Genomic DNA, 16,251 nt, shown 5'->3' on the forward strand with positions numbered 1-16,251 from the left:
TTGGCTATCATGGGTTTTTTGCTTTTCCATATGAAGTTGGCTACCATTTGAAGTGTTATTCTTGTATCAATTAAAATCTTTCACATGTACACATGTCCAATTTAGAAAAATATTGAGACAAGCTATTAATTATTAGTTAATAGAACTTTGAGTTTGTTATACAAAATATTGATTTAAGTAAAGAAACAGTTTGTTATGTTTTTTTGTAGGTCAAGTCTGGATTCTTCCATGAAAGTGATTCTAAAGCTGTTGCTAAGTCCATTAGGGACCGCGTGACACTGATAAAAAAGATAAGGGAAAAGAAGCCTGCTGGATGTTTGGAGGAATGCAGGGATTCCCAGTGCAAGTATGTGGGGAATGTATTTCCTCAGCAGCAGACTACAACTTTACCACCTGTTCCTGGTACACAGACTGTGGCTGAATGTGAAGAAACAGAAGTTGATCAACATGTTCGACAGCAAATTCTACAGGGAAAACCACAGCAGCAGTGCTCCTCTGTAAGAGGTAAGACAACTATAAAGTCCAAGAATTGTCTGATTATACTTCTTTGTTTTTAAATTGCATTTTTGTATTTTTCAGAGTATTCTGCTATCTTTAATTTTATTAATCACGCTTTAAAAACTTTTGAAATATCCAAAGTGATTTCCTTATCTCAAAATCAAAAAAAGCTGGGCTAGGAATTTGTTTCAGTTGGGAGTGCTGCCTAGCATGCAGGAAGCCCTGGGCTTGATATATAATCTGGGCATGGTGGTATTTACCAATTATCCTAGCATTTGGAAAGTAGAGGCAGGTCATCCTCAGCTAATTTAAGGCCAGACTGGAATACATAATCATCATTACAAAATAAATCTAAGAAAGTCTTTAAGTGTCTTTCCAATGTTCTAGTCACAGAAAGATTACAGTACAGCAGCTTTTCCAGCTCAGAGAAATAATAATAGCAACATTTGTAATAATCTAGCATAAGCCCATGAAAAAAATCATAACTAAAGATATGTTTTTTCTTTCTTCCTTCCTTCCTTCCTTCCTTCCTTCCTTCCTTCCTTCCTTCCTTCCTTCCTTCCTTTCTTTTTGGTTTTGCTTTTATCTTTCAGATGCTGATATTAGTTGTTTTAAAAAGTACTAATTATTAAGTATGTGTATTTTATTTGAAACTATGATTGTCATAGTAGAAAATATATTAAAGGAACATTATATCATTTGAACATTGTGTGTCATGTCTTCCCTTCTACCTTTTGCTCATTTTTTTTTTTGTTATAGGTGAAACTTCATCTGAGGCAGCAGCTGGACCAGTTCTACATTCAGATACTTCAAATCTTCCCACAGTAGCCTATTCTTCAAACCAGACAACTAACTCTCAGGTAGTGTCTAGTATCCTACAGACTGACATAAGTGTTCAAGGGCAAATCTGTTCTTACCAACTAGTAGGACATTGCCAGCAAATTTCAGGGATGAGGGAATTAATACTCTATTTTACATATTGGAGAGTTTATCTGTTTTCTTCTATTTACCAGTTGCAAGAGCAGCCAAAGCTGACTGAGTCCCCAGTTTTGCCTGTGGTACAAGGTCAGTCTTCTGTTATGCCCATATATGCCGTTGGACATGCAGTTGTTTCACAGTCTCAGTTTTCTCCATTAACTATCCAGAAGGTCTCACAGATAAAGGTAAGATGCATTTTTTGTTTGTTTGTTTTTTGAGACAGATTTTAATGTACAGCCCTGTCTGTCCTGGAACTCATGTTGTAGACCAGGCTGGCCTCAACCTCAGAGATTAACCTGCCTAAGCCTCCCGAGTGATGGGATTAAAAGTATATGCCACTACCACCTGGCAAGTAAGACACATTTTAAAAATATTTTTAATTTAAGATGTAAAATTTTAATTTCGCTTTATTTGTGTTTTCCTTACATGTAAATATGTGTATCATGTGTATTCCTGGTACTTGTAGGCCAGAAGAAGGTGTCAGATCTGAAATAGTAGGTAAAGACAGTGTGAGCTATTATGTGAATCGTAGGAGTTGAACCCATTCCTCTTTAAGAACATCTAGTATTTCTAACTGCTGAGTCAACTCTCCAGCCTCCATAACTCATAAATTAGAGGCTATTTATTAATTTAAACATGTTTCATATTGTCTATGTTTTCAGGCAGATATGAATTCTTTTTCATCAGTTAACCACTGATTAGGTAAAGGCCACTGAAACTTATGCATACTTCCTCATACCCAATACATTTCTCTTGAGGATGTACTTAATATTGTACAAGGAAAATCTAGAAATACTACATCTATAACTGGAAAAGAATAGAGAACTTAGTGAAACCAGAGGTTTACTTGGAACTCTTGTCTCTCCATTTATCTGTCTGTCTGTCTGTCTGTCTGTCTGTCTGTCTGTCTGTCTGTCTATTTATTTGTCTATTCATTTATCTATCTATTTATTTATTTAATTTTTGGGTTAGCCATTCTTTTCTTTCTATTAAAATTTTCTCAATTGGGTAGATGATGGAGAGATATCCATTTCAGTTAATTAAAGCTTTAACTATGTTTCCTAATTTTTAACATATTCATCTATATTCTTGGTTTGTTGTTAGATTTTTGTTCTCTAGAAGAAATTTTGAGTTTCAAGCATACAAAGCCAGTGTTACTCATTTCTGACAAAAAGTAAACAAGCTTTGCATGAATTCATGTATACACATAATCATCTGGTTGCCCATGTCATGAACTCTGGATATAGTTGGACTTTTTTCTGTCATCGTCCATTTTTCTTTGTTCTACTTTCCACTTCTTGCATGTACTTTCCCTCTCTGGGAGTAAGATGTTCTAAGCCCATGGTATTCTTTAGTTAGCATGTTGAACATTGGTTTCTTTTGAGAAATTGGCCCATAGGCAATTCCAGTTTATCAATAGACTTTGTTGTTACTTTTCAAGACAGGGTTTCTCTATGTAGCCATGGCTGTCCTGGAACTCATTATGTAGACTAGGTTGAACTCACAGAGATCCACCTGCCTCTGACTCCCAAGTGCTGGGATTAAACATGTGTCCCACCACTGCCTGGATCTATCAATAGACTTTTAATGACTCATACCTTCTGAGAAGGTAAGGGTAAGGTGAGATGTTATTCTTACCTTCAAAGAGCTCATAATCTTGTAGGAGAAAGAAGTTGTACACTTGAAAATTGACAGAAGCATTTAAAAATATGCTGGGCGTAAATTTGGTCTGTAGATACAGTTAGTATTTTTAAGTGATAGAATGCATATCTGCAATTGAGCTCACGTTGTGGTTTAATTAATTTCTAAGCATATCCTGCATACTGAACATATGCTTAACTTTAAGTGCATAAGTATAGGTATGTATTTAAAATATATTTAAATTTTTTTGGAAGTTTTATTTGCATATTCATAATTAATACTCAAGCGGAATCTGGAATCTCAGCACTTGGGAGGCCAGGGAGGGAGTATCAAAAGTTTAGCTCAAACCTGGGCTGCATAGCAATTCTAGGCCAGTCTGAACTACATAGCAAGACCCTGTTCATAAAATTATAAAGAAGAAAGCAAAAGTCACCTGTTAACCTGCTATCCTTCCAGCAAAAGATAACTGTTTATGTTTGAGACTGTAGTCTCTAGATTTGTCATTTTAGTGTATACATATATAAATTAGAGATACAGGGACTGGACAGATGGCTTAGTGTGAAGAGCAGGTCTTGCTCTTCTAGAAGAGACCTGAGTTTGGTTCCTAGCACCCATGTCAGGTAGATCACAACTGCCTGTAACTCCATCTCCACGGGATTAAATGTTCTCTTCTGGCCTCCATGGTTATAAATACACACTGATACACACACATATATAAAATAAGTATTAGAAAAATTATTAAGACACAAATGCATATTGTGTGCTTACTATTTTTGTAGCTTATCTATATCATTTACTGCATAAAACACACCCAAGCAACTGTCTTAGTCACTGTTCTATTGCTGTAAAGAGACATCACCACCAAGGCAACTTATAAGAGAAAGCATTTAATTGGGTCTTACTTGTAGTTTCAGAGTGTTTTTCATTATTTCATTGTGGAACATATGGCAGCAGGCAGGCATTCTCAGCTACTATAGCAGTAGCTGAGAATTTTACATTATGGTCTGCAGGCAGGAGGCAGAAAGAGAGAGAGCAAGACTGGACCCAGTATTGGCTTATGAAACCCCAGAACCCACCCCCAGTGTCACACCTTCCTCAACAAGACCACACCTCCTAATCCTTTCTTAAACAGTCTACCAACAGGGCACCAAACATTCAGATATGTGATCTAGTGGGAACTATTCTCATTCAAACCACCACAGCAACCATTTGGGTCTTTTTATGAGCAAATGGTCAAACTCTAGGAATGATTACAAACAGCCTGTATTTATTTCTGTCAACTTTCTCCTTTATTTTTAAGAGAATACTTATGTTTATTTTATTTATTGTTTTGAAAACCTTTGTATTTTTTCTTGGAGCAAGTGCCCAGTTTGTGAAAGTATCAGAATCAGTTATTCTGTCTTTACCAGGGTTTGAATGACTTATGTGGTAAGTGCAATAAATGAAAAGTCATGAGCAATATATTGCTAGGACTGTTCCTAGCTCTTTCATTAATGCAACTAGCATTTACTCATGGTGTTAGGAGTTTTGTAGAATTAGTACCTAATGCTTGTACCTAATGTTTGTAGATTACTTGGTGAAAATTTAGCATATAGAATTATTTCTTTTTTTTTTCTTTTTGTTTTTTCAAGACAAGGTTTCTCTGTAGCTTTGGTGCCTGTCCTGGAACTAACTCTCGTAGACCAGGCTGGCCTCGAACTCACAGAGATCCGCCTGCCTCTGCCTCATGAGTGCTGGGATTAAGGGCATGTGCCACCACTGTCCAGCTATAGCATTATTTCTTGAGTCTATTTTGAACAGTCCCATTAAAATGGACAGATTATCTGAATTTACAATTTGAATTCATATTTCCTTACACTAACACCAGGAACTACAGCTGGTCCTTAGAGCCAGTGGACAAACTTCAGCCCAACCCATGATTTTAGACTTGTTAGTTATTGGAGTTTCACAACTAACCCATTCTACAGTTAAGTTCTCAAACATTGCCTGTTTCATGAATAACTTTGCAGCATCAAACATTTGGTCTTCAACTTGAGTTTGGGAATAACGCATTTGTCAAACTACCATTTGCCAGACTTGTTTCTTTCCAGTTAATTATCTTCAAACTTTGTTAAATCATTCTTCTGCCCAAAATGTGAGCAGTACACAGAATACTGCTGGCAAAGCTTGTTTCCCTTCTAATTCCATTGGGAAGCATTTGGGGACCTACCAGTCATTGCAAAAAGTACAGTCAGTATCAAAACAAAGCCTTATCCAGTGGTACATCAGGAATGTATGACTCCAGGTTCTACAGTGCCACAAAGACAGATGCATTTGAATGATTCTTATTTCCAAGCCACTATTCAGCAGCAGCCTTGATTTTCACAACTTAATATGGAAGCACCACAGGAGAATGTTCACCAAGGTTGTATTCTGTAAGGGTCTGAAGCTCTTTCAAGTCAGCAGCAGCCAAAGGGTGTTTCTAAAAGTGTGATTTGGTCCTGGGAACCACATCATCTTAACCTATTCAAAACATTTATTCAGGGCCACCCACATAAGCACCACTTTTCCCACCACTGAAAGTTCCTGAGCAGCTGCCCTGCATGATACATCCCCAGAACAAATTACTTTCTTAGCTAACCTACACAGGCTTTCAACACAGCCTGATTATTCACTGCCAGCCTTGAGCATCTACTTTATGTTGTACCACAATTGGGATCACAGCATATTCCATAAAAGCTTCTTATCCAGTTATATATGAGGCTGGTGGCCCTTCTCATTCAAACCACCTCAGTATGTATGTGTGTGTTCCTAAATATATAAATATAGCCTGCTCAGTCCATATCATGTTACGTGTATGTATATGTTTTCAGGACTGACCATTAATATTAGGAAAGCTCATCTTGAGTGAAGACAGTTTCGCCCATTCTAAGATTCTGTAGTTGCCTGTGGTGGTTTGTCTAGCGTTGAAGCCTCATGATTTTTCTCCTTTGGCATGTCTGTTGTTGTTATCCTTGTTCAGCTCATGTTTAGTCATTCATATTAGTCTTTATTAGTGTAGCATCTGACATTACTTGGAGACACAATCTCATAGCAAACTCCCCGATCCTCTGGCTGTTATAGTCTTTTTGCCCCTCTTCTGCTATGACTCCTATGACTGCTATGTATAGCAGTTCTGTTGTAGATGTATTAGTTATGACTAGGATCCACAACTCTACATTTTGATTGGTAGTTGGCTAAGTTTTTAGAACCAGGCATGGTTTTCATCTGGCGCAGTAGACTTTAATTCCAACTAGAGAGTTGTTGCTTATCACCATGTCACTACTGTACCCTTAAGAATATCATATCTTGCTGGTTCTTGTAGTTCACAGGTGTTATCATAGCCAGGTAGAACTGTTGGCTGCTTCCCTCCCTAGAAGCTTGCATGGTGCCTCTACTACGAAAGCTAGTCCTCAGGAAGAAAACTTTCATATTAGTTCCAACACGGGACCTCTGTCTGTGCCTGGTATTTTCAGCAGTAGGGACTTCCACCTCTGGGGCAACTAAGAGTAGCAACAATAGCATGTAATGTTTTAGGAGTCTCTTGGACAACTCTGACCAACAATTCAAAAGTGGCTTTCTCATATCTGGTGTTGGAGTTTTTATTAGATAGTTTATGGCTCTTGCAAGGGAGCATTGTCAGTTCAAATGAGAAAATTATATACACACACTGGTATTATAGGTATTTTAAAGGTAGATCATTGACAGTATAATTCCTAATGACTTTTTAAGACATTCTTACTGGTATTTTTTTTTCTTTTTCAGAATCTTTCAAAATTAATTTTAATTTTAGTTTACAAAATATTGCTTTTTTGTTTTGTTTTTACATTGTAATAATATTTATATTTTACTACGTAAAAATTATGAACTACATTTTAAAATGTTTATCTGTTCCTCAAAAAATTCATACACATATGCAGTGTATGTTACAATGTATGTTGATAGTATTATCCCTTCATTCTTTCCTGCTTTCCACCACATCTCCCTCCCAACTTCTTGTCCTCCTTTTGTAATTATTTACTTATTTTTTAACCCATTGGGTCTAATAGGTGCTGCTCATATGTGTATGGGTGTGCAGTCATCCTCTTTCCTCCTTCCCATATTTTTCTCCGTCCTTTTTACTAATAAAGTTCCCCCTTTCTCATTTTCCCTTTCAGATCACTTGTATCCAGTTACTCCCTTCTCTTATTGCTCCTAACCTGCCCACGACACACATACAAGGCACTTCTTTTTACTTTCCTGTCTTCTGCAGTTAACTCCAGGTTATATTCTCACATCTAGGAATTGGGAGCTGGGAACCTCAAATGAGAAGAGTACATGTGATGTTTATCTTCCTGGGTCTGAGTTACCTTACTCTTTCCTAGTTTTCATCCATTTACTTCCAAACTCATGATTTCATGTTTCTTTACAATATACTTCCCCTCATCAGGTGAAGAACACTTAGGGTGTTTCTGGTTTTTTTTCTTTTGCTATTGTCAATAGAATATCAATGAACATTGCTGAGAAAGTTGTCTGTGGACTAACATTGAGTCCTTTGGGAATATGCCAAGGGGTGTATAGCTGGATCATACAGTAGATTTATTTTTAGCACTTTGAGGATTCTTCATATTGATTCCCAGAGTGATTGGACTAGTTTACAGTCCTATCAATAGCAAATAAATATTCCCTTCTTCCCACATGCTCTCTAACATTTGTTGTTGGTTGTTTTGTTGACTTTTGCTGGAACTGGAATAAGATGAAATCTCAAAGTTGTTTTGATTTGCATTTCTCTAATTGCTAGGGTCTATAAGCATCTTTTTAAAAATAATTTATTTAACTTTATTTTATGTGCATTGATATGAAGATGTTGGATCCCCTAGAACTAGAGTTAAAGACAGTTGTGAGCTGCCATATGGGTGCTGGGAATTGAACTCAAGTAGTCTGGAAGAACAATCAGTGCTCTTAACCACTGAGCCAGCTTACCAGCCCTGTTCATAAGCACTTTAAAAAATATTTCTTAGCCATTTTTATTTCTTCTTTTGATTAGGTTTCAAGCCCATTCTTTGAATAAGTCAGTTTTTTTTTTCTTTTTTTTTTGTGGTGATAGGGATTGAACACGGTGTGATAGATGCTGATTTATCACTGAGCTATCTTTCCAGCACCCGTATTCTAAAAGCTTTATAGTTATTTCCTCATATCAGTCATAGGAGTTGTTAAGAAGAGCCTCTCTGCCGGCGCAAAGAACTCCAATCAAACCAAATTAGACCAAATCAAAAATGCCCACGTTTAATAAACGCCATGATCCCGGGTGGACCAAGACAGCAGAGAGAGGAGCCCATGCAAGCCCTAGAGACCACGTGTTCCTTTTTCCAGCACCAACCTAAATAGCTTGTGGGAGTGGTCAGCACTTGACAAGCTGGGAATTGGAGTCTGGAAGTGGAGTCTAGCCCAAGGCAACTCCCAGGGGGAGGTGACTTGAGATGGAGTGTTCTGCTCCATTGAAACCCCTAGGATGAATGCCAGGGACTGGGGTGACGCTTCCAATCATCCCAGACCCCTTGGCTATATGGGTGTCAGGGGGCTGGGGTCTCACTTTCAATCAAACATCCCAGAGTCCTTGGATATAGGGGTGTCGGTTCAAGTCTGGCTACATCCTGTGGACATGGGGTGACATGGGAGAGGAAAGAGCTGGGAGTTGGTGACACTCAGCAAGAGGTGTTGCTGGAGCCGTATCCGGTTTGCTATCATTCTGGAGTCCTCAGGCAGCTGCTTTTTTGAGGAAGATAAGACAGGTGGCTAGGAGAAAAAAAATTATTATTATTATTATTGGCCATATGAAATGGGGCTAGCCATGGGATGGGACACAATAGCAGATAAAACCAGATTTTAGTTGGCAGGTGTCCTTGATCCAGAATAGTTGGTGCCAATGCTGAAGTCCCAGGAGCTGGTGTAGATGTTGGCGTTGTCTGGAGAGCTGGAGAGCACTTTGTGAGTTGATCTTGGCCCAGACAGCAGGAATGACCTGTAAAATATGCTTAAAAATGGCTGGGGTTAGTGTAGCAGAACTTTTTCCTGAAACCTGTAAGAGAACTAGAACATATTTACATCTTGGTGTCATAAAACAATTAAATGAATTAGGAACCCTGGATTTTTTTTAAGATACACCTGAAACCTGTTAGGCACACCTGTCTGTCTTTTAGCGGGAAACTTCATTAACTGTCATGGAGGAAGTAATAAGTTAACAGTACCTTAAGTTGTCAAATGCCATTAGACAGATTTGGGAGGGATAAATGAGACAGATTTTTAGCTATGCAGGCCATCCCGAATCCTGTCCTTGGTCCTTGGAGAACACCAGTCTTAGAAGCAGTGCTTGCTGTTAGCTACTGAGTTAGGGAGGCCCAAAGATTTTTCCTTTGAGGGGAAGATTTAGTCTACCTGTCTTGGCAAGATGAGAAGATCGATTCCCCGAAAGGCATCCAGGAAGCTGAAGAGGTGAATGGCTGCTTTTTTGCTATGTGGGTGGCTTTGCTAAATCCAAAGGCAAAGGCCTGGAGGTAGAAGGTCTTCTGTCTTAGAGGAGTTAAAGGGTGCTGCAGAAGCTGGCAGGTCTGTGTTAGAAGCTTTTTGTTAAAATGCTATACCCTCAGATCTGCAAAGGGACTTGAGAACTAGGTACCATTACCTGTTATTTAAACTGGCATATAAGCTAAATTTAGGTATGTATTTTATCTAATTAGTTACAGTTTATCAATGCTAGTAACTATAAGAAGATTATAAGGGATATTTTAAGAAGTCAAATAATATTAGCACATGTGGGTACTCTTACCAAAGATGGTGGACTACCACATGTGGTCACCTTTACCAAAGATGGCAGACTAGCACATGTGGGTACCCTTATCAAAGATGGTGGACTAGCACACGTGAGTATCCTTACCAAAGATGGTGGTGAGATTAAAATGGCAGCTACCCATGTGTTTTACTCTTAACATAAGCACACATGCATACAGAAACTTAAATTGAGTACATCACGAAAACACATTTACACACTCACACAGACGTACTGTGGCCACATCATTCTAACAAACAGACAAATAGGACATTTTTAGAAACCTGTGTTATTGTTATTATTCTCATTTTAATAATAATGAAGTTAATGATCAGAGAGGTTAAGTACCATCCCTTGTGCCATAAAAGATAGGAAGCATTTAAATTCAGACCACCTGGCTTTAGAGACTGTGAATACAATCATACTGCACAGCCCTTTTATTAGTTACCCTCCCTTGCCAGAATTAGAATAATGTTAGTAAGTTAACTTATGAAATTGATTTAATTAGTTAAAGGATAGAATGGAGGATCTGGGTTTTGGTTGTTTTGTTGTTGTTTTTCTCTTCTACTCTGCTTTAGAGTTATCTGGAAGTCTGACTTAAATATACAGTTAATAGAATGCTGTGTAGTTCATTGGTAAAGGGTGTGTTGTGCTGTAAGAGTTATTTTCTAGTGATGGCATATTACTATTCCAAACAGCTGCTACCTCAGCTATTACATGTTGTTATAAAATTCCCTGTTCATTAAGAACATAAATAGTAGTGAATTTCAGTGTGTACACACTGATTCGAAGCAGAAATGAGCAAAGCCGTGTCTTTGCAATGATAATTTCTTTACATAGGACCTTTCCTGGATTGAGTTATTTGAAATAAATGGGTTCATAAAGCATTTTGAGTCAGAATAGTACTCTGTGGGCAGATTACATGTGTTTTATATTTCCCTTCCATAATTAAATTATTCCCTGGCAATTTATTTGAAAATCTTCAGAGATACAGAATAGTTGAAAATATTGTATTAACACCCTTATGTCTACTACTTAAAATTTATCATTAACTGTTGTTATATATGTTCTATTACAAGCCTACTTTGATAATCAGGTTGAACTTGAAGGTTGTAGCTTGACTACTTGATACAGAATATTACTTCTTTATTTTATTGCCATTTTATTTTTCTGATGCATTTCAAAGTTAATATAATATATAACATATATTTTTATAATACTGTTTTACAAGTGTTCTTAACTAGGCCTCAGTATTTTTATTTAAATTTACATATAGTAGAAGGCAAATACCATAATTCAGTAAGTTTTTTTTAAGGAAATACATTTTTTAAAAGATTTATTTTGTATGTCTCGTGTTTTGTCTGCATGTATGCCTGCAGACCAGAAGAGGGCACCAGATCTTGCCACAGATGGTTGTGAGCCACCATGTGGTTGCTGGGAATTGAACTCAACACCTCTGGAAGAGTAGTTAGTGCTCTTAACCACTGAACCATCTCTCCAGCCCTAATGTAATAAGTTTTGACAAATGCTAAGCTACCAAAGCCATTGTCAGGGTGGAGATATGTGTGTGTGTGTGTGTGTGTGTGTGTGTGTGTGTGTGTGTGTATCTTGATAAACTTTTGTAAACATATTGATAAACTTTCTGTAAAAACCTAGACAGTGATTTAGGGTTTGTCTGCTATATAATCTCTGCTACAACTATTGAGTTTCACTGTTATTGCATGAAAGCAATCATAGATAAATTGTAAGCAAACAGGCATGTCTCTGTTCCAGTAAAACTTAGTTTGTAAAAATAGATGTTTCACCAGATTTGTCCTTTAGGTCACAGTTTGCCTACCAATATAATTCTGCTTCTATTTCTTCAGAAAATTCCCTCATACCTCTTCTTTGTAAGTCCTCTATTTACTATATCAATATCAACCACCATTGATTTTTTTTTAAGTATAGGTGAGTCTAGTCTGTTTTAGACATTCATATAAGTGGGATAATACAATATATAGTTGAGTGAGGCTTCTCTTATTGAACATATTTTTGAGATCGAGCCATTTTGTATAAAAGTAGCTTACTGTTTTACTGCAGAATAATCCTAGTTATGAAAAAACTACTTTTTAACACTGGAATGCTTTATGAAGTTTTTGGCTAGTATGAGAATTCTTTTTGTGAACATATTTTATTTGTCATGGATAACAGCTAGGGATATGGTTCCTTGGGGCATAGAATAAGTGGTTATGCTTTTATTATGGTACTTTTAAAGACATCTGCCAAGTGTGATAGCACATGCCTTTAAACACAGCACTCTGGAGACAGGAGCATGGTCTCCTTAACAAATTCCTGACCTGTGAGACTGCATAGTGAGACTCTGTTGAAGGAAAAAGGAAGGATGGGAGAGAGGGAGGGAGGGAAGAAAGGAGGGAGGGAGGGAGGAAGGAAGGCAGTGAGAAAGAGAGTTGGGAGGGGGAGGAGAGGAAAAGGGAGGGAGGAATGGAGGAACTGAGGGAGGAAGAGAGAGAGAGAGAGAGAGAGAGAGAGAGAGAGAGAGAGAGAGAGAGAGAGAAGCAGTATTTCAAAGTGCCTGCACTATTTTACACTAGCATCAGCAATGTATTGAGAGTTACTCACCTTGACCAACATGTGGGGTCTTAAAACTAATTTTTTTAAGACAAGGTCTTAAATTTGTGACATAGCTGAGACTGGCCTTGCATTTGTGATTCTCCTGCCTCAACTTTCCATGTTCTGGGATTATAGGCATGTGCCATTATGGCTAGTTTCATGTTTTTAGTTTTAGTGACTCTGGTGGATGTTAGTGACTCTCATTGTGGGTTTTTAAAACATTTATTTTAAATTTTGTGTGTGTGTGTACGTGCAAATGTGTGCAGATGACCTTGGAGGCCAGAGGCATCAAATCTGCTGGAGCTGGAGTCACGAGTGTTTATAAGCTGCCTGATGTGTGTACTGGTAACTGAACCTCAGCAGCAGCAATATATGCTCTTAACAACTGAGCAATCTCTCCAGCGCCTCATTGTACTTTTGTTTTCCTGATGTCGGTGATACTGAGCACCACATCTGTCATTCTATACTTGGTAGCACGAATTCTAATTGTTCTTAATAAAAACCCAGAGTCAGATATTGGGGGGGTGAAAGCTGAGAGATCAGAGACGCAGTGCAGCCAGCCACTAGACCTTTTACTTCTACTGAATTCTCAGACTAAATGGCCAATCCTGTCCTCAGATTGCCTTCTCAGACTGCATCCTCAGACTGACTGCTTCAGACTGTATCCTCAGACTGCACTGAGCTCCTGTCTCCTCCTGCCTTATATTTCTCTCTCTGCCCAGCCGTCTCCCTAGTGCTGGGGCTAAAGGGGTGGGGTCCCAAGTGCTGGGATCACCTTTGTGTGAGCTCTGTTTCTCTTTTAGACAGATTCAATCTCATCTTGCCCAGGGTGGCCTTGAACTAACAGAAATCCACCTGCCTCTGTTTCCCAAGTCCTGTGATTAAAGGGTGTGCCACCACTCCCTGGCCTCTAGTGGCTTAGCTCTGCACTCTGATCTTCAGGCAAGTTTTATTTGATAAAACACAAACAAAATATCACTAAAATACTTTTTTGTTAAACATCTAGTTCATTTGTCCATTTTATTTTGCTCTTTTTATTGACTTATAGGAGTTCTTTATAAAAATATTCATCATGCTACTAATCCTTTCTCTGATACATGCTTTACAATATATTCTCAAAGTGGTGACTTGCCCATTCATTTTTGTAGTGTTCTCAGTTATGAGACAAAGTATTTAATTTGAGGAGACTAGTTGATGAAAGCTAATTGTTGTGGTTATTGCTTTGTATGACCTAAGAAACCTTTGTTCCTATGTTCCAAAGATACTCTGTAATGTTTTATGAGGTTTTTTGGTGGGGTGTCTTTTGTTAATGTCTATGTACATTTTTCAGTTAATTTTTATGAATGATATGAAGTAAAGGGTGAATGTTTATTTTTTGATATCTCATTATTTATTTCAACATGGTTTATTGAAAACACATTGCCATCTCTACATTCTTAACAATTTGATTATGGCCCCCTTTCATAGGTATGAAAAAGAGTCTCCATGTGGTTTTGATTTGTATATGCCTGAAGATCACTGGTGTTGTACATCTTTTCATATATTCTTAGGGCCTTTTTATGTCTTAAATTCTTCAGAGGAATATCTACTGAAGTATTTTGCCCATTTTTAATTTTTCAATTTTATGATTTAATTGTAAGAATTATTTTTACATTTTCAATACTAGACTTTTGTCATGTATTACTTACAGTTTTCCAAGTCTGCATGTCTTTTGTCTTTACTGATGATATCTTTTGTGGCATGATTCAATTTATATTTTCTTTGATTGTTTTCTGCATTCCATGTTACACCTAAGAAGCTATTGCCTAATTCAAAATTATAAATATTTATACCTAAATTTTCTTTTAGGAGTTTTGAATTTTGGTTCTTACATACAGGTCTTTGATCTACTGTGGATTAATTTTTCTGTATACTTGGAGGTGAGGCTCAGTTCCATTCCCTGCATGTGCATATCTAGTTTTTCAAGGACCATTTACTCTAAAACTATTTTGACAGTAGCATTCTGGTCCTAGCCATCCTGTTTTATAAGCTTACATGCTTTCTGAATTATTCAAAAAAGTATAACTTCTCCTTTTTCTTTTCCAAGACATGTTTTTTTTTTTGTGTAACCACATCTCAGTCCTTTTAAATTTATTTATGATTTTTTTGATTCATTGTGATAGTAGGGATTCAATCTAGGACTCCACACATATTTTGGCTAACATTTTATCACTGAACTACATCCCCAGCCTTACTTCAAAAATAGTAGTTTGTCTGCTCAGTATGGGCAGGCATATATCATGATATACATGTGAAATTCAAAGGACATTCATATTGTGATCCTCATCTGATGGGTCTTTTCTGTTGTTCACTGTAATATAAGCCATGCTAACTGGCCCAGGATTTTCTGAAGATTCTCCTGTTTATACTTGCCATCTTGCCATAGGAGCACTAGAATTACAGTCACACTCTGCTGCCACACCCAGTTTTACGTGGGTTCTAAGGATTTGAACTCAGTTCTTCATACTTGCTTAGCAAATACATGTCCTACTGAGCCATCTTCTCAGCCCCATATTTTTATTTTTGATACTGGGGTTCACTATGTTGCCCAGGATAGTTTTGAACTCACTCTTTAACTGAATCATTAACTGAATCAGGTTTTGAACTTGTAATCCTCCTGCCTCCACTTCTTGAATCATCATTATCATCATTTATGCCCCGGCTATTCTTAAGCATGCATAGGCAGCCCATTTATGGCGGCTCTTAAAAAAATGGGCTGCCCATACTACAGGTTTAAGCATTAAGATTAAAAATCTATGGCACCATACCTAGCTTTTTATTTTATGTTGAGATAGGATTATACTTGGTTTCTCAGGCTGGCCTTTAAATTTCTTGATCTTCTGTCTCCATCTCACAAGAAGTTAGTATTATATGGAACATGTCCAGTTGAAATAATTTTCTTAATTTTTGTTTGAGATTATATATTGCTTACATATACAGAGACAGCTGATTTTTCTTATATCACTATTGCAGGCATTTATGAACTGCCTGCTGTGGGTTCTGGGAATTGAACTCAGGTCTTCTGGAAGAGCAGTACATGCTCTTTATCATTGAACCACCTCTCTAATCCACTGACAGTTATTTTAAATGGTGTCTCACACTGTAATTCTGGCTGGTCTGGAGCACTAAGTTGCCCAAACCATATTCAAATTTGTACTAATCATTGTACCTCAGCTTCCTGAGTGCTAGAATTACAGGCATAAACTACCATACTTGGCAATTGATTTCAAATATTGAAATAACCTTGTATCCTTGGCATAAAGTTATTTGGACACAGCATGACATTTTTAATAAATTACCGTATTTGATATATTAATATTTGTTGAGAATTTTTGAATCGTAAGTTCATGAGAGATAACAGTTCTGTTTTTCTATAATCTTATTAGTTTTATATCTAGAGGATCTATCAATTGCCGAGACTAAAGTATTGAAATACTCAAGTAAAGTAGATTCATGTATTTCTTAAGCCCAGTTATTTATTTAATTTGGTTTTTCGAGATAGGATTTCTCTGTATTAACAGCTCTGGCTGTCTTGGCATTTACGTTGTAGACCAGGCTTGCCTCAAACTTAGAGATCCACCTGCCTCTGTTTACTGAGTGCTGGGATTAAATGTGTATGCCACCACTGCCTGGCTGTTTATTTTTTTTCAATTAAGAAAACA

At 37.3% G+C, this 16,251-nt stretch overlaps 1 protein-coding gene across 3 annotated transcripts in view; it reads left to right on the plus strand.

The window, feature by feature from the left end:
• Wnk3 (WNK lysine deficient protein kinase 3) overlaps window positions 1–16,251 on the plus strand; it is a 117,923-nt gene that overhangs the window by 39,798 nt on the left and 61,874 nt on the right. Inside the window, exons 7-9 of one of the 3 annotated variants that reach the window (XM_038316653.1) lie at window positions 210–504; window positions 1,258–1,361; window positions 1,521–1,661. In XM_038316653.1, the coding sequence (XP_038172581.1) occupies window positions 210–504; window positions 1,258–1,361; window positions 1,521–1,661 (540 nt within the window). Of the gene's footprint in view, window positions 1–209; window positions 505–1,257; window positions 1,662–16,251 lie in introns of all 3 variants that reach the window. The other 2 variants (XM_038316654.1, XM_038316652.1) reach the window with 2 other exon arrangements.

The sequence above is a fragment of the Arvicola amphibius genome, chromosome X, assembly GCF_903992535.2.
Source record: "Arvicola amphibius chromosome X, mArvAmp1.2, whole genome shotgun sequence".
NCBI classification, from domain to species: Eukaryota; Metazoa; Chordata; class Mammalia; order Rodentia; family Cricetidae; genus Arvicola; species Arvicola amphibius.